The 22,634-nt window shown below is 40.7% G+C and overlaps 1 protein-coding gene across 1 annotated transcript in view; it reads left to right on the top strand.

Annotated features, from left to right (window-relative positions):
- The window catches only part of LOC126263189 (ubiquitin carboxyl-terminal hydrolase 34), a 524,696-nt gene that overhangs the window by 276,775 nt on the left and 225,287 nt on the right, over positions 1 to 22,634 (top strand). Inside the window, exons 28-31 of the mRNA XM_049960250.1 lie at positions 9,434 to 9,645; positions 9,875 to 10,273; positions 17,107 to 17,310; positions 18,049 to 18,221. Of these exons, the coding sequence (XP_049816207.1) occupies positions 9,434 to 9,645; positions 9,875 to 10,273; positions 17,107 to 17,310; positions 18,049 to 18,221 (988 nt within the window). The remainder of the gene's footprint in view (positions 1 to 9,433; positions 9,646 to 9,874; positions 10,274 to 17,106; positions 17,311 to 18,048; positions 18,222 to 22,634) is intronic.

A 22,634-nucleotide genomic window follows, 5' to 3' on the forward strand; every position in this document is an offset into this window, starting at 1 on the left:
TTGGCATTGGTTACTCAGCTTCAGGCTACAATGGATGGTCATCACTGTTGTGAGCCAGCAGTGAGGAGCCACCAGACGTTCAGCATGACTCACAACTCCGCCAATGTGTCTGCGCTGGTGGCAAGCCCGTGCTGTCTGTGGCAAACACTACCCTAAACCAGATGCAGTCATTTGTCCTGTTTCAAAGGAAACTTCTCAGCCTGCAGGATCTGGGCAATCACAGAGAGTGGGATTATTGGTAGTTGGGTGCTCCAGTGTTAGGCAGATTATGGAGCCTCTTAGGGACATGGCTGCCAAGGAGTGGGAGAAAGCCAGTGTGAACTCCATGTGCAAACCGGGTGGAGTTATTACAGACGTGGACTGGGTCCTTCCAGGTACCATGAAGAGCACTGGGTGCAACCAACTGCGGGTGGTGGCTCTCATTGGTACCAGTGATGTGTATCACTTTGTATTGGAAGAGATTCTCTTTGGTTTCAAGAAACTATCAGAAGTGCTAAAGGCTGCCAGTCTTACTTGCAAGATAAAGCAGAGCTTACAATTTGCAGCATGGTCGACAGGAATGTTGCTTTTAGTAGTAGCTTACCTTGTACCGAAATTGAAGTAGATAGTTCGTGTGAGTTAATGTGGGCAGAGGTCATTCTTGGCAACTGTAATAAAATGGTAATTAAATCGTTTTACTGACCTCCCAACTCAGATGATACAATTGCTGAAAGTTTCAAAGAAAACTTGTGTCTAATTTCAAACATGTACCCAATTTGTACAATTATAGTTGTGACTTCAATTTACCCTTGATATTTTGGCAAAAATACATGTTTAAATCCAGAGGTACACATAAAACATCATTGGAAATTGTGCTGAACAGATTCTCTGAAAATTAGTTTGAGCAGTTTGTTCATGAGCCCACTTGAATAATAAACGATTGTGAACACACACTTCACCCGTAGCAACAAATAATTCTGAGCCAGTAATGAGCATCAGAACATGTACAGGGATTACTGAACACAGGTTTGACGTAGTGAGACTAACTCCTCCAAAAGTAAACGAAAAATATGTGTATAAAAAATCACAGAAAAACAGAAAAAAATTTGCTTGATGCGTTCTTGAGAGACAATCTCCACCGCAAATTAACAGTGTAAGTGTAGCCAGATGTGGCTTGAATTCAAAGAAATAGTATCGACAGCAATTGAGAGACTTTTACCAAATAAATAAGCAAAAGTTTGTGCTGATCCCCCATGGTACACAAAACAGGTAAGAACATTGTTATAGCAATACCGAAAAAAAGCATGCCAAACTTCAATGAATGCAAAATCATCACTTTTTGGTGAACTTTTGCAGAAGCTCAAAATTTAGTGCGGACTTCAATGTAATATGCTTATGATAGTACCCACAGTTGAACTTTGCTTGAAAACCTGGCAGAAAATCTAAAGAGATCCTGGTCATATGTAAAGTATGCTAGTGGCAAGACCAAATCAATGCCTTCTCTGCACAATAGCAGTGGAAATACTATTGATGGCAGTGCTGCTAAAGCAGAGTTACTAAACACATCATTCCGAAATTCCTTCACCAAAGAAGACAAAGTAAGTATTCCAGAATTCAAATCAAAAACAGCTGTGAACATGAATAACTTAGAAATAGACATTCTCTGAGAATTGAAGTAATTTAAATCACTGAATAAAAGCAAGTCTTCCAGTCCAGTCTGAAGCAGTAACTCCATACTTAAGTCATATACAATAGCTTGCTCGACGAAAGGTCTGTATCCAAAAACTGGAAAGTAGCACAGGTCACACGAGTGTTTAAGAAAGGCAGTAAGAGTAATCCACTAAATTACAGGATGTTATCATTAATGTCGATATGCAGTAGGATTTTGGAACATATATAGTGCTCAAACATTATTAATTACCTTGAAGAGGAGTGTCTATTGACACACAGTCAACACGGATTTAGAAAACATTGTTGAGTGCTATCAACTTAGGATTTCAAATTGATCCATATTTCTAGATTTCCAGAAGGCTTTTGATAGTTATGTGGCTGAATTCATTATTTCCTGTCAGAGATATCACAGTTCTTAGTAATTGATAGAAAGTCATCAAGTAAAACAAAAGTGATTTCCGACATTCCTCAAGCTTGTGTTACAGGCGCGCTGCTGTTCCTTATGTATATAAACAGTCTGAGCAGCCATCTTAGGTCATTTGCGGATGATGCTGTCATTTTATCATCTAGTTAAGTCATCAGAAGTCAAAACAAATTGCAAAAATATTTGAAAGAATATCTGTGTGGTGCAAAAATTGGCAATTGATCCTAAATAATGAAAAGTGTGATGTCATCCAAGTGAGTGGTAAAAGGAATCTTTTAAACTTAAATTACACAATAGATAGTATAATCTAAAGGCCTTAAATTCAACTAAATACCTAGGAATCACAATTACAAACCACTTAAATAATTTAAGGCACCGTGCCACACTTGTTTTATGCACCTCTCTTCGACAAGCTTATGCTTGTTTCCATCGCTTAGGTGGAATACGATGCTGCTCTGATGTGGGGCTGACATGGTACTGCAGGTTCTGCCTAGTGTGTCACTGTAAGCGTGGTTGTGCACACTCATTCTGTAATGCAGCTCTCTTATTCACATCTTCCTCAACTCTAGTTGCAATTGTCAGCACTTTGTTATTCACATTAGTGCTCCTGTGGTGATTCTATGCAGGGTGTGAGAGCTTTTGTAATTGCTGTATCCTGGAAAATTTGTCTTTTTCACCATTGATTCTTTCTTGTAAGTTCGTATAGTGCTTGATTAGTCTCTGTTGTTTCCCTAATTCCATTATAAACATCACAGTTAAAGGTAATGTGGTCAAGTTTTCTCGTATAACAGTACTATGAAAAAGATAGTTGCTACTAACCATTTAGCAGAGATGCTGAGTCGCAGATAGGCACAACAAAAAAAAAAAACTTTCTGAAAATAAGCTTCTGGCCAAAAAATGCCCTAGTCAAAAATATACCACACACGCAAACACAAATGCAACACACACACACACACACACACACACACACACGACCACAGTCAGGCTGCTGGCAGAGACTCTGGTCGTGTGTGTGTGTGTGTGTGTGTGTGTGTGTGTGTGTGTGTGTGTGGGCGCCCTGGATTTTCCATTGTTTGAATTCATATACAATACTGATGACAGGCATTGTGTTCCCTGTTAGACCGATGCAGGTGCGTAGTTAGGTAGTGTACCAACAGGGGTTTAGGTAACTGAGCACTGGGCATTCTGAATGCACTGGATAGCTGGTAGACTCTTTGACCTGTTTCACTGTTGTCCCAGTCATTCTGCCATGTTCCCATTTTTCGATTGAGGTGTTGGGCCATGATTGTTATCCTTTAATCTAAGATTTCTTGGACTTTTGTAGGCATTGGGGGTTACATGATATCTTACTGTAACGTCTTCTGGGTAGACTCCGAGTATCAACAGTAAAACATCAGTTGGCGTAGTGCCAGAGGCCACTGTTAGTCAGAGGAGCACACAACTCTGTGCACATCACATGATTTGCCTGTTCTATGTGCACCGAAATTTGTGTGCCCAAACACTTGCTGCATAGCCTGTGATGGTCATGAAAATCTCATCATGATAAGTTCTCTCTGCGTGGTGTGGTAGCTTGTAGTGCTGAAGCACAGGCAGTTTGGTGTATAATTTTACTTGCTTTGTGTACAATTGTTTGAAAGCGTTGTGTGAAGAAGTGATTTTTGTCCAGCTGGACTCCAAGTTATTGTTTGAGTGGTGACAGAGATGCTTTCTAATTTAACTGTAGGATTTCTGCATAATGAAAGTTGACCTGTAAGAAATATGTATATGTTTTTCTGTGGGGCTTTGGTTAGTTTGTCGTTTATGAACCATCGATGCATCCAGGAGAGGACCAACACATCCACCGGATGTGATGTGTGTGTTTCCCATTTTTCAGATATGGCTCCTGAATATGCCAAAGATCAGCTTCCATTTCTTCTGCCCTTTTTCTAAGTGCACCCATTACAAAGAAACTTCTTATTGCATTCATCTCTAGGATTATTTATGCCATGTGGGAAGTGTGTTCAAATGTAGCACTGGGGGGACGGGAGTCGGGGCTTGAATTCAGTTCATTCGTGGGCTCCAATAAGCCCTCAATACATCTTGTGTTAATCCAGAAATTCTTTTCTTTTGGTGTAGATATGATGTAGTAGGTCTCTTAATTCTTTATAATCTCTGGGCAGATTATTATCCTTTAGTGTTAATCTGCTGCCTCAGTTGTGGGGAAGATGTTTGATTTCTTCTTCTCATGCCCCGTTTTTGTTATGTATCAAAGGGTGATGTATATGTTTCTTTTGTCATCTATAATTTATTCAATTTCGTGTGTAAATCAACGTGTCTATAAATCTGAGATGGATCTGCTGTATCTAAATGCTGTATAGTTTATGTAATTGTCGGTTTGGTCATGTTTTTTCGTATATTTGGCAACCTCACTTTGCCTGTGTTCATTACTTTGTGATGCTCATCCACATTGCTAATCAGTAGATTGTTTGCTTGTTGAGTCTGCTCTGTAGTGCGTGTGGCTTGTACATAGTTAGCATAAAATATTCCTCGTGATTCAAATTTCATAGCTTTAATATATTTTTCGCTCTTGCTAGTATCATAAATTTTATTTATACTCAAGAACTTAAGAAATTGTCACTGATTTTAAGTAAAAAATTGTTTGGAGAGAAAGGATATTTAATGATATCCACCCACACTGTGAGGATGTGTAAAACCACATGAAAACGAATTTAACCACATAGTGTATTATGTACCAATAGAGTGGGTGGTTTTTAAGGTATCATAGGTGTTCTAGACTTCCAGTGTTAAAGGATTCACTGGATCTAACTTTTAATCCTGTAGCTGCATGTGCAAAGAATAAATGCTCTTCTCTCTAGTGAAGTGAAGAGTGCAACTCTTCAAGCATTGACAGAGCACAGTTCAAAGGAGGTTCAAAATCCTCAGATTCTTCTGGTGGCAATGATGAAAGCAAGAGGCTTTCATATAATTAAGGAAAACAAGAACAAATTGTGCCAGATGTCCTGAACTCAGTGAACTGTTCCAACAAACTAACACAATACAACTTGAGGATGTGATGTAAGATTGTCTATTAATGTTGTAATCGGCAATTAACTGGCTCAGGATATGTTGCCCAGAAAATGGCAGTGTTTAACTTGGATTTCCACCACCACCACCACCACCACCACCACCACTAGAAAGTATCCTGCATTCTGCCATTATCAAGTGATTACTTAGAGTAGTGGTTTCATTAACGTGAAGTTACCCCTTCTCCAAATACATTGTTTGAAATAAAGGAGTGGTTAAGATGCTGTAATCCCATTCAGAATGAATGTGAGTCAGTTCCCCATCTAGCCATGCATATTTATTTTTCTCATATTTTCCCTGAATTTCCTAAGGCAAATGCCGGGATGATCCCTTCGAAAAGGGCATGGCTGAGTAAAGTCTGGTGATGAAAGGCAGTGAGCTACAGTCAGTGAAATAAACTGTTAAGTCACTCCAGTGACACAAAATCATCATCAGAAGTCTCCAAAAAGGGTGCTCTTTATTAATACATGGCTGCATGCTCTGATGTCGAGGGACTTTAATATGTGGTGTTTACAGTGTACAAATCACAGTGTGCCACATTTTTAACACAGTGAATTTTATATTTTGATTCTAGGGTGGAGATCAGGCCCCCTTTTAACCTAGTTTTTATTTTAGTTGTTGGCGTGGTGAGTATAATACTAATGTTAAAAGTAGTATGTTGTTATGACTCCAGTGTAAACTGCCATGCAAGCTGTTTTAGTCTGTTGCAGAATAGCTGACTTGTGTTTTTTAAATCACAAGTTTTCGAACTGACAAATGACGTGGTTTTTTCTTCTTCTTCTTCTTCTTCTTCTTCTTTTTAAAATAAAGAAACAATATCCGTTTACTGTAGCAGAACAATGTCAAGTTTTATCCTTGTATAAGATTTTGGAATGAGCACTAAAAACCTCAATGTTGTATGTCCAAAAAATCTATTATTGCATATGTTACTTAATTTGTGATGTAAATACTAACAAAGAGATAGAGGGGCTGGCCAGTACTTACCTCAGCTCAGTACAGCCGATAGATACACAAAAAACAGAACCGAAAATTTACATTCCTAGTTTTCGGAACAAATGTTCCTTCATCAGGGAGGAGAGAGGGGAAAGAAAGGGAAGAAGGGAAAGTGGATTCAGTTACTCAAAACCCAGGTTATGAAGCAACAGGGTAAATAACACTTCCTGAGGATTCTTCAGGTAAATCTTAGTTTATCTGCTTTCTCCCAGCTTGATAGTTGAGTGATTCCCATGACTGATAACAAATCTTAGAAGTCAGTCAATATTTGACCATTTCATTTGTTTACATTCATTATGTTAAGGATATTTATTTAGAGAGTCAGCTGCCAGTCTTTGCACCAAGTGTTGATTATCTACAAGAATTCCTGCATTTCATAACAATTTTCTAATGACTTGAACTTACAGTGTACAACTATTGTTGTGGTTGGCAAGAGAGCCAACACCGTTTTACTAAAGGAAGCCGAAATGCACGCGTTTTAGCTCACACAGGCTAGTGTGAGGTCTGGAGCATGACAAGGAAATTAGAATTTAGAAAAACGGACGTAACTGGTGGAATACTTAACTTTAGTCCATTAATGATGAACGTCGGTCTTGACGGTACATGATTCACAATATCAATAGTAATTGATAATGGCGCCTTGCTAGGTCGTAGCAAATGACGTAGCTGAAGGCTATGCTAAACTATCGTCTCGGCAAATGAGAACGTAAGTAGGCAGTGAACCATCGCTAGCAAAGTCGGCTGTACAACTGGGGCGAGTGCTAGGAAGTCTCTCTAGACCTGCCGTGTGGCGGCGCTCGGTCTGCAATCACTGATAGTGGCAACACGCGGGTCCGACGTATACTAACAGACCGCGGCCGATTTAAAGGCTACCACCTAGCAAGTGTGGTGTCTGGCGGTGACACCACAACTATATAATCTGTCAACATCCTCTGAGAGTTACAAATCTTTTCTCTTGAGTCATTCATCTATCACGTGAACAGCAGCAGTGATAGTTTTAAATTGGATAATGTCTCCCCATTAGGAATGACTGGCTGACATTCTGTTTACTCTGTAAATACACTCCTGGAAATTGAAATAAGAACACCGTGAATTCATTGTCCCAGGAAGGGGAAACTTTATTGAGACATTCTTGGGGTCAGATACATCACATGATCACACTGACAGAACCACAGGCACATAGACACAGGCAACAGAGCATGCACAATGTCGGCACTAGTACAGTGTATATCCACCTTTCGCAGCAATGCAGGCTGCTATTCTCCCATGGAGACGATCGTAGAGATGCTGGATGTGGTCCTGTGGAACGGCTTGCCATGCCATTTCCACCTGGCGCCTCAGTTGGACCAGCGTTCGTGCTGGACGTGCAGACCGCGTGAGACGACGCTTCATCCAGTCCCAAACATGCTCAATGGGGGACAGATCCGGAGATCTTGCTGGCCAGGGTAGTTGACTTACACCTTCTAGAGCACGTTGGGTGGCACGGGATACATGCGGACGTGCATTGTCCTGTTGGAACAGCAAGTTCCCTTGCCGGTCTAGGAATGGTAGAACGATGGGTTCGATGACGGTTTGGATGTACCGTGCACTATTCAGTGTCCCCTCGACGATCACCAGTGGTGTACGGCCAGTGTAGGAGATCGCTCCCCACACCATGATGCCGGGTGTTGTCCCTGTGTGCCTCAGTCGTATGCAGTCCTGATTGTGGCGCTCACCTGCACGGTGCCAAACACGCATACGACCATCATTGGCACCAAGGCAGAAGCGACTCTCATCGCTGAAGACGACACGTCTCCATTCGTCCCTCCATTCACGCCTGTCGCGACACCACTGGAGGCGGGCTGCACGATGTTGGGACGTGAGCGGAAGACGGCCTAACGGTGTGTGGGACCGTAGCCCAGCTTCATGGAGACGGTTGCGAATGGTCCTCGCCGATACCCCAGCAGCAACAGTGTCCCTAATTTGCTGGGAAGTGGTGGTGCGGTCCCCTACGACACTGCGTAGGATCCTACGGTCTTGGCGTACATCCGTGCGTCGCTGCGGTCCGGTCCCAGGTCGACGGGCACGTGCACCTTCCGCCGACCACTGGCGACAACATCGATGTACTGTGGAGACCTCACGCCCCACGTGTTGAGCAATTCGGCGGTACGTCCACCCGGCCTCCCGCATGCCCACTATACGCCCTCGCTCAAAGTCCGTCAACTGCACATACGGTTCACGTCCACGCTGTCGCGGCATGCTACCAGTGTTAAAGACTGCGATGGAGCTCCGTATGCCACGGCAAACTGGCTGACACTGACGGCGGCGGTGCACAAATGCTGCGCAGCTAGCGCCATTCGACGGCCAACACCGCGGTTCCTGGTGTGTCCGCTGTGCCGTGCGTGTGATCATTGCTTGTACAGCCCTCTCGCAGTGTCCGGAGCAAGTATGGTGGGTCTGACACACCGGTGTCAATGTGTTCTTTTTTCCATTTCCAGGAGTGTATGTGTTCAATTTGCTAGGTAATGGTGCAAAATACTGTTCAAGCTTTTTCCATACATCAGTAAACATGGCATCAACTTGGGCTCTGCTATCTACAGCTCTCTGGATTTTGTAAACTCTGTACATCTGAGTTACATATGGCAGATGCTTGCAGAAGCTGTTTTGATTCCTACACAATTTTTTTGTCTCCAAAAAATCGTCTTATTTAAAAAAATTAACAGTTCCTTGCTCAAATATTAGAGATTAGCTGCCTGTTTCATAGCACTTTTCCCGCATCTTGCTTTTAGTTTCTTCTTTTCCACATACATATTACATGGTTTCAGTGTAATGTTTCTCAACTGCTTCTGTAGCTGATGGGCATCATGGCTGACTGCCATGCGGAGGACTTGGGTTCAGTTCCCAGCACTTCAGTTATTTTTCCCTGGTGAGAAGTCTGGAATGGGACCGACTTGGGCTCGTGATGCCAATTGAGAAGATACTTCAGTGAGAAGTAGTAGCTCCCAGGTCTGCAAAACTGAAAATGGCAAGGAGAGAGGTGTGCTGATCCCACACCCTTCTGCAATGCATCCAAATGACGCTATTGGCCGAAGATGACATGGTGGTTGGTCAATCCTGATAGGCACATCTTAGGCCAGAGTGACAAAGCTGTTCTTTTTTGAGCTCTGCTTAATGTTTTCACTGATGAATTCATTTTGTTAGTGAATGTAACAATTCGAAATTTTAACACTAGACTATTGTGCTAGGTTGATATAATTTTCGTTGTCCCAGCTGTCTTGATTTATGCCATCATTTTTGATATCACAGAGTTCACATGTCTTACAGAAAGTATAGAAGATCCGCAGAGCTGTGTAATTGATATTGATGGACTTGCAAAGAGGCTTTCTCAATCCATCTTGACACGAGAGTATTTAGAAACAAGACACAACACTGTGGAAGATGATGGTCTCATTGGGCTTCTGAATCTCATGTCAAATGTGCTTAAACATAACCCGCCATTCAAAAACAGCAAAGAAGGGAAAGATTTTCTGATAGAGGTAATTTATAATTTGTTTACCTATTGTATTAAGATATTTCCACATTTGTGCATGACAGTCTGAAAATCTATCTTGCATTCTTAAAATGAATATTTTTATCAACATTAATTTTTATGTTTGAGTTTACAATCATGTTGATAACATATATTAGCTGTAAATTCTGTTTTAATTTGGATATTAATTGTGGAGCCAAGAGATGGAACTGATAGATCTTTTCAATGTCTTCCAGGTTTTTGATCTTCTGTTCGCACTGCCAAATCCACGTAAGCGATATGTACCAAAGTGCAAGTCACAGCTTTCACGGTCTTCAGCCTATGACTTGTTGGTGGAACTAGCAAAGGAGTCACCAGGAAACTATCGTATATTACATGAAAAGCTGCTGGAACAACATCGACCAGGACCGCATTCACCATACCCATGGGATTACTGGCCTCATGAAGATGGTCGTTCGGACTGTGGTTTTGTTGGTCTGACGAACTTAGGTGCTACATGTTACATGGCTTCATGCATGCAGCATCTGTACATGATGCCACAGGCACGATCGTCCATTCTGCAGGCTCAGTGTGATGGATCAAGCAAACACGAGATGACTCTTCGAGAGCTACAGCGCATGTTTGCTTATCTTCTTGTATGTATGATAACTATTTCATTTTCTTTCTGTTGTATTACTTATTGTGTATATGGCTTGACTCAGTTTTATGAAATTTATTTCTCTTAAATTTGGTACTTCCTGTTTGTATATGTATCTTAACGTTCATGTGTAACTTATATGTCAGTCCACATCTCTCAAGGCTGTCCTACATATACAGAAGCCAGTGTGTGAATGAATGAAGTAAGAATAATGTTTAGGAAGGCTGTCTATCATAGACTAAGGTGCCAAAACTGGTAGAGTAAATAAGGGCCAACCTACAACCATGAAAGCACATATTTATAAAGAAGTTGTTTCTGTAATTTAAAGTGAAGAATCAGTGGCAAGTAAATGTAAAGTTCATTAAACAAAGGAATAAGATGGTGTGTCTGAGAGAGGAGTTGGGATAAATACTCCCTTTGTCAGAAAAGTTCCAGGACAGATTTTTCAAAAATATAAAATTGCACTTACAAGCAATAGTTCCTTGTCTGTTTATGCCCATGTTTCTGGAGGTCTTGGAAGCAACCAGTGAAATTTTCAAATGCAAATCAGGGTAACAACATTGAATCGCCTGTTGCAAACATTTCAAGACTGTGATTAAAGAGTTTGCTTCACTGTTTGACCTGCAAGAACATACTCATGGTGAACTAATCCTTTACTATCAAAGAATTCGATCAATATTGTTTTTGTTCTTGAAAGTGGTTGTTTGACTTTTTGAGGCTGGTGATCCAAGACTCCACCATTCGGCACTTTGACACTTCCTAATGAGGATAATATTGGTAGCACAGCTTTCATCCCCAGCAATAATTTTTGACAGAAATTTGAGATCATGTCTGCGTCCATCCATTAGTTCAGCAGAAATTCATCATCTTTCCTCTCTCTGTTCGTCTGTTTGTGAGACGAGGTTTTGCATAAAGTTTCCGTTTCCCTAAATCTTTGTTAAAATTTTATGACACACATCATGATTCAAATTAAGTTCTTCTGATATTGCACACACACTTACATGACGGTCTTCTTCAATAATTGCCTTACATGCTGCATGTTTGCATTGGTATGTGCTGTAGATGGGCAACCAGCTTTGGGAGTGTCTTGCACTGAACCTGCCGCTCAAACATGAGTTCTTGAAAGTGCCTTACCTGCAATGCTTGCGTAATCGCTGTCCACATTTCACTAGAGATTTTGCCGAGCGTAATGCAGGATTTAATGTTCATCTTTGCTCATAATCAGCTATCCTTGTATCACTGTAAGTAATGCGCCAAGAACCCAAACAGTGTATTGGTAAGCACAGCCCTGCCACCTAGTGAGTTTGTGCGGAAACATGGCCAAGATCATTTCAAGAATGCACACTTGACGTGTAACATAAAAGCAACATTTGTTACATTTTAGTATTGCAAACTTTTGTACTTTTTGACAAAGGGAGTATATATGTTCAGATGTACATTCTCTTCTTTACAAGTTATATAGTAAGAAGGAAATGGAAATGGAAAGGGGAAGGATAACACACACACACAAGTGTGCAGCACACACACCCACGCGCGCGCGCACACACACACACACACACACACACACACACACACACACACTCACTCTCTATTGTGCGCGCACAGCGATGATATACAGCTACTTTGGCCTGACTGTGGGCTCCATATGCATCTGATGAGAGCAGCTACCTGTGTTGGGTGGTTGGGGTAAGGGGAAGAGGCATGGGTGGGGACAGGTAGGGATAGCAGGATTGGGATGTGAGAAGATGATGTGCTATTGTGAAAGCAGGCACGGACATGGTGGGGACAGGATACAGAGTTGGTTGGTTGTGTTGGATGGACCAGCTGTCTGTTGGCCACAATTTGGCAGTGGCCATTCATGCTGGCAGAGAGCTTGTTAGTGTCATGCCCATGTGGAAACCAGCACAGTGGTTGCATCGTATTATGTAGATCAAATGGCTGTTTTCACAGAGAGCCCTGTCTTTGGTGCAGTAGGAGATGCCCGTGACAGGACTGGAATAGGTGGTAATGGGAGGATTCTCCACCAGCACACCCACTAACCTACTAGTCTTTTCCCCTTCTCTAAACCTCTCCTATCCCCTCTTTCCACCCTCCTCCTCCAACACATAAGACTGATTCTTTGTGCTGTTCCCACCATGTCCCTGATAGCTCACACAGTAGCACATAATCTTCCCCGAGCCCTCCCCTGCTATCCCCCCCCCCCCCCATGTCTCCTCCTAACCCCCACCACCCACCTCATATTTCTGCTCTTGTCAAGTGTGGACCCATCCCGCAGTCAGGCCATAGATGCAGCCCAGTCGGGCCCTAGTGGCTGCAGACAGTACCTCTCTCTCTCTCTCTCTCTCTCTCTCTCTGTGTGTGTGTGTGTGTGTGTGTGTGTGTGTGTGTTTTTTTGAACAATTACTTTTTTGCAAGAAAGCTAAAAATGTATTAGTCTTTTCATTATGTCTGTCTGTCACTCAGTGCCTCCTCTATCCTTCTCATATTGATGTTATTCCATCCCGGGCTTTGCATTGCATGAACATTTTGGTCTGTATGTTCAGAAAGCAGTACTATAAGAGAGAATATGGTACCCCTCAAAGAGTGTGATCCAAAATATGTTGCTTACACTTTATACAGTGGGAACAGTTATTCTTGCCATGGGATACTTTGTTCTGCTATGCAGAAAGTTGTTTTGATGCCTATGATGAAACACAGGAAGGTCCTACTCAAAATGACAGGTGGCGAGTGCTTGCTTGCTTGCTACTACACTAGGATACAAGAACTGAGCCAGCCACTGTGGCCAAGCGGTTCTAGGCGCTTCAGTCCGGAACCACGCTGCTGCTACTGTCGCAGGTTCGAATCCTGTCTCGGGCATGGATGTGTGTGATGTCCTTAGGTTAGTTAGGTTTAATTAGTTCTAAGTCTAGGGGACTGATAACCTCAGATTTTAAGTCCCACAGTGCTTAGAGCCATTTGAACCATACAAGAACTGAAGCCAAGTGATGTAGAAAACTGTGTGGAATATTTTACCTGTTTTTTGTAATCTTTCAGAAATAAAGAGATGTTTTTGGAGGTAACATGGTCCTTGAATATAACATGGTCCTCTGTATCACTTGTTCTGAGCAATGCAACAGTCAGAATAATTTATGTGATTATGAATTTCATCATGACTCATACGGCTGAAATGGCTAAAAATATATTATTTGAGACTGTATACCGATAATTGAAAGCCCTGGATGGAGCAATACATAAAATAAGGGAAAGGCAGCCACTTACTGGTGCGTGGCACTCAGAAAGAAGTAAAATAGTTAGCATTAGCTTTCAAGCTCTTGCTCTTTTTCTCATAAGAGTACAGACATTCACACATACAGACACCCAAGTGTATATGCCCATTGTAGCAGCCAGGATTAATGGGCATTTAATAGTGCAGTGTTGATGTAGTCAGCCATGGTAACTCATAACATTGTAACATCATCTTTTTTATTCTCAAGCAGTGGAAAAACCGGTATGGAATAATGACAGCATTATGAAAAGGATAGATTGATGCTTACCATACAGAGGGAACACTGAGTAGCAGATATATACAAAAAAGACTGCTGTACATTTGAGCTTTTTGCCAAAAGACCTTCTAAAGTAGAAAACAAACACATTGAAACAAGCATGCTGCGCGCGCGCGCGCGCGCGCGCACACACACACACACACGCACACACGCGCGCGCGCGCGACCCAGAGTCAGGGGTTGTGATTGTATGTGTTTCCTACTTTAGTTGAAGGCCTCTTGACCATAAGCTCAAATGTATAGCAGTCTTTTTATTGTGTCTGCTGCAGCTCAATGTCTCTCCTTTTGGATTCTTATCCATAAGACAATTAATCGTTTTTTTTTTTTTTTTTTTTTTTTTTTTTTGCTGCTTTCTGAGGACAAGAAGCCAAATTCAGTGCTTCTTATTCTATTGTTTAGTATCCCTTTGCCAGTATTACTTCAATCTTTCTCATCCACTTTCATGACTTTCAGTACATCTTTTTTTCCCTGTTGTAGATCCTTTCATTTGTGACAGTTTTATTTTAAAACTCCAGCCATCTGTTGCTTCTCGTTCTCTTGTGTCATTCCATTGTAAATCTTTCATGACTGTTTTCTATCACAACTTGCTGTTGACTCTTTTGCCAGTAAAGTGTGAAAATGTTGGGTTAATTTAGAGCTGTCTATTTTATGCAAATGACTGGAGATTATCAGTCTCCTCTTTCTTAATGTGTCTGTTATATATTCTATGTTGTAATGAAATTCAACATTATTTTCAATTTCTTGGAGCCCGTTATTTCTGGAGCACATTTGCCTTGTAATTTTCTATTGTTCAATTTAATCTATATCTCATAGTAAAAATTATGAAGAATTTTCTATTTTTGTTACAAAATTGGTTTTTCTGAGACACTTGAATCATTACCTTTGCTAGACCTTCAGAAAGCACAAGATCACAAAATTATCACCATATATTTACTGAAAAAACTTTTTTGTTTCTCCCAGCATTGTTGGTTAAATTTTATGTTCTGATAATTTTTTCGTTCAAGATTTTTAGGATTTTCTCCAGAATGCAATTAAAGAATACTGAAATTAAATCATCATTTTGTCTTACTCCTGTATTTATTTTCAACAAATTTGATGTTTCATCTGTAAATTGACTTTTTTCTAAGAGACTCAGACATTCAATTTCTAATTTTAATTTAAATCACAATTCCTGGATTACGTTAAGGATTTTCTGTCATCATAGTCACAAGTCCTTTGTTTATCAATGACAGCCACGGCTGTATATTGCTGGAAGAAAGAAGGAAAGTTATGGTTTAGCATAAGTGATGTCGTCAGAGGCCAGGCTCAAGGGAAGATGAGGAAAGAATGGTGATGGAAATTAGCCATGACATTTTAAAAAGGAACCATGCCAGCAGTTTCCTTAAGCATTTTGGGGAACCATGGAAATCCTAAATCAGGATAAGCAGATGGGAATTTGACCTGTCATACTCCAGAACGAGAGTGAATTGTGCTAACCACTGCACCACTTCGCTCAGGCCATTTAGTATCTCTGGAATTACAGATTATAAATTTTAAATATGCTCTGGAGCAAGATCAACCTTTGGTAAAATCACCTAAATTACGGCAAATTTCTACCCTTTCCAGCAAAATTTTTGAGAAAATCTTATGAGTATCAAGCAAAAGGGATATGCCTCTGTAGATGTTGATATCTTGTTTGTCACTTTTATTATGCAGTGTGAATGGATGCAATTTTCCATTCTTCAGAGACGTTTTCTGTTTTCCAGGTTTCTTCATAAAGTAATAAAAATTCATTTATAATTGTGAAAGTTCAGATTGTGGAGACATGTATACTGTTGTTGTTGTGGTCTTCAGTGCAGAGACTGGTTTGATGCAGCTCTTCATGCTATTCTATCCTGTGCAAGCTTCTTCATCTCCCAGTGCCTACTGTAACCTACATCCTTCTGAATCTGCTTAGTGTATCCATCTCTTGGTCTCCCTATTTATCGTCCATGTTTCACTTCCGTACATGGCTACACTCAATACAAATACTCCTAGAAATGACTTCCTGACACTGTATACTACCTGTATACTGCCGTTATTATTTAGAGTTTTAATAACATCGTTAATTTCACTAGCAGTGGGTGGCACACCGATATCTTTTATGAAACTATGGAAATTCTAACTTTTGCTTCAGTTTTAGACAGCATAGGAGCCGTCGCATGTATTTCACAAGTACTTCACTGTTTCCAGCACTGCTTAAGCCCACTCTACATTTTTTTCACCTCTGAAGCAAGTCCTTGGTTCTTGATAATATTTTAATTCTTACTCCTTCTTCTTCAATTTCAAGGAGTCTATTCTGAAACCAAAGGGATGTAACAAAACTGTTATCTCCAACTCATTGTTAGCCGACCTGTATCCCATTTTCCAGTTCAGTTGAAATGTAATGCTTGCCATGGCAGGCATACAGGTGATGTCCTTTTGACATGGTCGTTCTCTCCCTCTCTTTATTTTTGGTAGTGTCTAACTTCACTGTCATAGTTGTTTTCATGTCTAGTTGTTGTCGTATATATTACACTTCTTTGTTGTTTAAATTGTTCGTAGTTTAAACCCTTCACAGAACATTCTCAAGTTTTCCTCATGTTGCTCTTTCTCTTAATGCGCTCTGCCATTCTGTCCTATTTAGTTTTGTCTGGTGCAAATATTTTCTATGTCATTGATTTCTGTAGTTAGGTTGTGACAGGTAGAAATTATGATTTAATTGTAGGGAGATAGTGATCAGAGTCAGAGTGAACACATATTATTACTTTAATTTTCATGATTTTTGTCAATTGTTTTTATTTTATTATTATTATTGTTATTATTATTATTTTAAATACACATTACAGTTAGAATTCACTTCAAATTAGATCATCCAAGATTATGATTCGCTTGGAAAAGATTTTCAGTGATTATTTCAGTTGGAGTGATTTACAGATGCAGAAATCAAGTGACAATTTCAGTACTTTTGTATGCCAGATGTCCCCATATTGCTCTTCAAAATTAGTTCTCTTTGCGTATTTGTGCGTTGAAATGATTTTAAAATTTCACAGAATGTGATTACTGAATATTAGATCATTTATTCCCACAGAATATTAGATCATTTATTCCCACAGCTATTTTGTTTGGCTCAGATTGTTGATGACAATTTACAATTTTACTATTTGAAAGATTGTAGATAGAACACACTTCTTCATCCTCACTACAAAGCTTCTAAAAATGGTGTACTTTTTTTGTAATTATTTGAGTAATAGAACTATGACTGCAAAATGCATTATAAATATGTGTTATAGGAGAGTGAACGAAAGGCATACAATCCACGCAGTTTTTGTAAAGTATATACCATGGACCATCAACCTCTGAATACTGGTGAACAGAAGGACATGGCAGAGTTTTTTATAGACTTGGTTTCAAAACTTGAAGAAATGACTCCTGAGTTAAAGAAACTTGTCAAGACATTATTTGGAGGCGTCATAAGCAACAATGTTGTTTCGCTAGTGAGTATTAATTGCAGTATCAATTTATCTGATACATTAAAAAATTAAATATTGTAATTGGGCAATTACAAAAATTTCATCTCGTACACTGTTCATGCATTTTAAGTCTCTTCAAATATCATTTCCTCAAATTTACTCTAAATTATTTTAATTCTGTTCATCATTCAGAATGTATCTTATTTTGTGTGTTTAATTTAGCGTGTCCAATCTGTGCTTGCCTCCAGAAAACAGAAACTATGTTTTCAATAGCTTAAAATCAGTCCATTTTTTTTCGCAGTTTTTGCTACATGGAACACATTTTTCTGAGAGGTACAGTCCACTTGTTTTGTTTTAACATTTAAACCCACACCACCACTTGCCTACAGTCTTGTGTATAATGGTATATAGGGTTTCATTTAGTGTTTCCTATACTTTCTTTGCACTTAAAGTCATTGTTTCAACAAGTTCCTTATTTAATATAACTCAGTGGTTTTTTTAAACAGCAAAATCACATAGATGTGCTCATTTCAGACAACATTTTTGAGGTTTAAATCATAAAAACTGTGCTAATGAGTAAGAACCTTAATTTTGTAGTTGAAGGCACAGGTACCAAGTGCCATTTTAGACTGTATCCATATTATCCTTTATAGAAATAAGTGTTATTGGAGGATTTGTAAGAGAGTAAACTGACACGTCTTCAGTGTCAAACATCATTTTCATTTCTGCACAGCAATTTACATTTCCACACTTCTTTCACAGGATTGTGAACATGTAAGTCGAAAGTTGGAGGAATTTTACACTGTTCGTTGCCAAGTTGCAGACATGCGTAACCTGTATGAGTCACTTGATGAAGTTACAGTAAAGGATACATTAGAGGGAGATAACATGTACACATGCTCACAGTGTGGCAAGAAAGTTCGTGCAGAAAAAAGGTGAGTAATTTGACATGATAAGAATTTGGATCTTCCACCTATTTGTTTCGAAGAAGGCCAAAATATTAGACCAATTAAAGCTGCATTATCCAGTTAAGTATTATTTGCCATTCTTTGTTTATAGCGATCTGTAAACTATAATACTAAACAGTGGAAAGTGTCCTGGTCAGAATATCAGTAATTATGAAAAGAATAGATTGCTAATCAACATAAAGATGACACATTGAGTTGCAGATAGGCACAACAAAAGGACCGTTACACACTAAACTTTCAGTGAAAGCCTTCTTCAGAAATGAAAGAAAAGCACACGCAAATTCACACAAGCAGAAACATCTCCTGCACACATGACCACCATCTCTGGCCACTCTAGGCCGGACTTCAACTGTTGCATTAACTGAAAGCAGCAGTGGAAGGAGAAGGGGTAGCAGAGTACAGGTGAGGGAGGGGGAAGAAGAGAGAGAGAAGAGCGATGTCTGGTGGAATATGCAGGGTTTATAAGGCAACAGGAAAATGCTGCCAGGGGCAGTGCTGGGAGTCTCTGGGTGGGGGTTGGGGGACGAGAGTGGAAAAGGAGAGGAACAGTGAGGGGAAAAAAACTGGTGGGTGTGTTAGCAAAAAGCGAGCACAGTAAAGGTGGGGGTCATGAATTGGGAGGAGGTTATAGGATAGAGGGGCAGAAACTGGTGAGTGGAGGATGTGGGGAAGTAGTTTGTTGCAGGTTGAGGCCAAGATAATTTTGGTAGCAGGAGATATGTTGTAAGAATAACTCCCATCTGCGCAGTTCAGAAAAGCTGGTGGTGCAGGGAGGATCCAGATGGCCTGGATTGTGAAGTAGCCACTGAAATCAAGCATGTTATGTGCATCTGCATGTTGTGCCACAGGATGCTCCACTTTGCTCTTTTGCCACAGTCTGGCAGTTGCCATTCATCCTTTGGTAGTCATACTTGTATTAAAAGCTGTGAAATGATTGCAGCATACTTGGTATATGACATGGCTATTTTCACAGCCTCTGATGGGATAGGATAAGCCTGTAATATGACTGGAATAGGAAGTGCTGGTGGGTGGATTGGACAGGTGTTGCACCTGTGTCTTAGATAAGGGGTAGGGGTGAGATTCATATGAAAAGGGATTGGGACTGGGAGTGGCATATGGATAGGTTCGGATGTGCAGGTTGTGTGGATGGTGGAACACCACTTTAGAAGGGATGGGAAGGATCTTAGGTGGGATGCCCCTAATATCAGAATGTGATAATAGGTAGTCAAAGCCTTGATGAAGAATGTCATTTAGTTGTTCCACTCCAGGGTGGTATTGGGTGACAAAAAGGGGCACTTCTTTGTACCTAGTTCTTGGGGGTGGTGGGAGGGTTGGCAATGTATAAGTATACAGCACAGGAAATCTGGGGATAGTGCCTGTCTGTGAAGGCCATTGTGAAACCTTAAGCATACTGGCAAAGGGAGCTCTTATCACTGCATATACTTCATCCACAGGTGGCCAGGCTTTAGGAGAGGGATTTTGTAGTGTGGTAGGGATGGCAGCTGTCTAAATGTAGGTACTGTTGGTGATTGGTGGGTTTAATGTGGGCAGAGGTGTGGATGGAGCCATCAGAGAGGAGGTGGTCTGTGTCCAAGAATCTGGCACACGGAGCTGAGGACGACCAGGTGAAGTGGATGGGAGAAAAGGTGTTGAGGCTGTGAAGGAATGAGAATAAGATGCTTTGGCCTTGAGTCGCGATCATGAAGATATCGTCAGTGAATCTGAGCAATACCAGGGATTTGTGTTTTGGGAGGCAAGGGAGTTTTCCCTCTAGATGGCATATAAACAGGTTGGCATAGGAGGGTGCCATGCGGTGACACAATTTTTTTATACTTTCCCTTCAAAGAAGTAGTTGTGTATTAGGATAAAGTTTGTAAGGTGGATGAGAAATTAGGTAGAGGGTTTGTATTCTGAAGGATGTTGAGAGAGGTAGTTAGTGCTCAATAGCAACAAGACCATGGGCATGAGGTATGTTGGTGTGTAGGGAACTGGCATCAACAGTGACAAGTAGGGATACTGGAGGCAAAGAGGTGGGAGAGGTGGAGAGTTGGTGAAGGAAGTGGTTGATATGGGAGGCTACATTTTGGGCAGTTGGTTGCAGCTGTTGGCCAATGAGGGGTGAAATTCATTCTGTGGGTCGCACTAACCAGCTACAGTGGGACATCCAGGATTGATGGATTTGTGGATTTTGGGGAGTGGGTTTGTGAGGTGTCTTGGGGGTGAGGAGGGAAATGGATTCAGAGAGAGGTTCTGGGAAGGGCCTAAGTCCGTATGCAGGGACTGGTGGTTATGTTCAACTTCTGGGCTTGGATCACTCTCGTAGAGTCAGACAATTGGCAAAGGCTTTCTGCCAGGTAGCCACTGTGATTCATAACGACAGTGATAGAACCTTTATATGCAGGTAGGATGACTAGGTGAGGTCTGTCTTGAGGCTGTGTATTGGCTATTCTTTCTTTTGCTGAAAGGTTGGTGTTCTTAGGAAGGGGTTTGGGGAAGGATGGTGAGGCCAAATGGGAGGTAAGGAATTCCTAGAACATGACCAGGGGGTAGTTTGTTAACTTGTGGGGGGTAGTTTCTACGAGAGTCGTTCAGTAAGTAATACCCACATATTTTAAACAAGCCATTAATATACCCAGACAAATGTCCTTGTTGGTGCTTCACATTTGATGTTTGTTCTGTGCACCAGTGAAGTTTCGAACAACTCTGGCAGATGGCAGAGCCGTAGTACGGCTTCAAAATGGCATCTACATATGACTCATGTTGCAAGTAGCATGCTATTATTGAAAAAGCTTGCAGAAAAAGAAACCATGGTGAACATCAATAAACATTTGTGTGCAGTGTATGCCGATGCTGTGTTTGATAAGAGTTCAGTTGCGCGATGGGTAAAGAAATTTACAGCCTCAGGAAATGCGAAGCAGAGCTCCATGATCAGCTACGCTCAGGACATAGTGTCACACCCACTGCTCCAGACATGCTGAATCATGCAGATGCGATTATGCATGCCAACTGCCACTTAAAGGTTCTCTACAGGGAACACACTTTGAAGATGATGAGAGTGTCAGTCATGCAGTGAAAACATGGCTATGCCTACAGGACAAGAGCTTTTACTAGCAGGGAATACATGCTCTTCCCAGCATTGGTATATGGTCCTAGAACGTGATGGAGACTACATAGAAACATAGGACATGGACAAGACATGTTGATGTATATTGTCATCAAATTCTGACTCTTAATAATAACTATGTTCTGAGGGGAAAAAATTGGGGCATTACTTATTGATCGAACCTCGTAGATGACATGTCTCTGTGACCTTAATATCGACCTAAGATCCCCAGAAGAAACCCCCAGAGCCTCAAAGACAGTAATATTTCTTGCAATCCATGATGCGCAATGACTAAATAATGAAATGAAGTTCATCCTGTTAGGTACTTAACATTAGCTTGAGGAGTATGTATGTAGTTGTAGATATATTATATGTTTGCAATTTCTCCCTGTATGGAATTATTATTGAAAGTGGTACTTTTCTACAGGGGCTGTTTTATGAGATGCATCTAGTTTTCTTGTGTACTGTGACATACACAATATAATAGTTGCATGTTTTCTTGCAGCATGACAAGAGAAGTGTAAGAGTGTCATATAAATGTTAAACATTAAATATTGTGTATATAGGCTCACAGTAACAAAGTGAAATACTTGTGAGTGCACAGTAAGTTAGTCAACATTACTATTCCAGTTTACAAGAATTATGCGTAGGATAGATTGCTAATCACCATAAAGATCACATATTGAGTTGCAAATAGATGCAACGAAAGGGCTATTGAACACTTTTTGGCCAGAGGCTTCAGGGAAAAAAAGCAAAACAAACATATTAGTCATATGACTGCCATTTCTGGCCACTCTAACCAGACTGCAACTATTGCTTTGAACGGAAGACAGCAATTGGGAATGAGGCAGGGAAGGGGAAGGAATAGCAGAGAACAGTTAAGGGGGGGGGGGGGGTTGGAAAAGTGGAAAAAGAGAGATACAGACAGATTGATGAGTGCATTGGCAGAGAGCAAGGTTAATGAGGGTGAGGGGTTATAAGACAGAGGAGACGGAAACTGTTGGATAAAGGCAGTACGGATGGTAGGATACTGTATTTTGAGGCTGGGATACTTTCCAAGTGGAGAATATGTTGTAAGGGTAACTCCCATTTGCACAGTTCAAGAAAACAGGGGTAGTCAACATTTCTTAGCCATGCCACCCACTTTTGTATCTTTGTTAGTAGTAAAGCTTAATAAGTGCCTACCTGTTCCACAGTAAAGGTGATTTATAATTTAGAGAAGTAACTTTATTTTAATAGTATTTATAAAGCTGGCTAACACTGATCTATATCAGGCT

The sequence above is a fragment of the Schistocerca nitens genome, chromosome 1 (genome assembly GCF_023898315.1).
Source record: "Schistocerca nitens isolate TAMUIC-IGC-003100 chromosome 1, iqSchNite1.1, whole genome shotgun sequence".
Classification (NCBI taxonomy): domain Eukaryota; kingdom Metazoa; phylum Arthropoda; class Insecta; order Orthoptera; family Acrididae; genus Schistocerca; species Schistocerca nitens.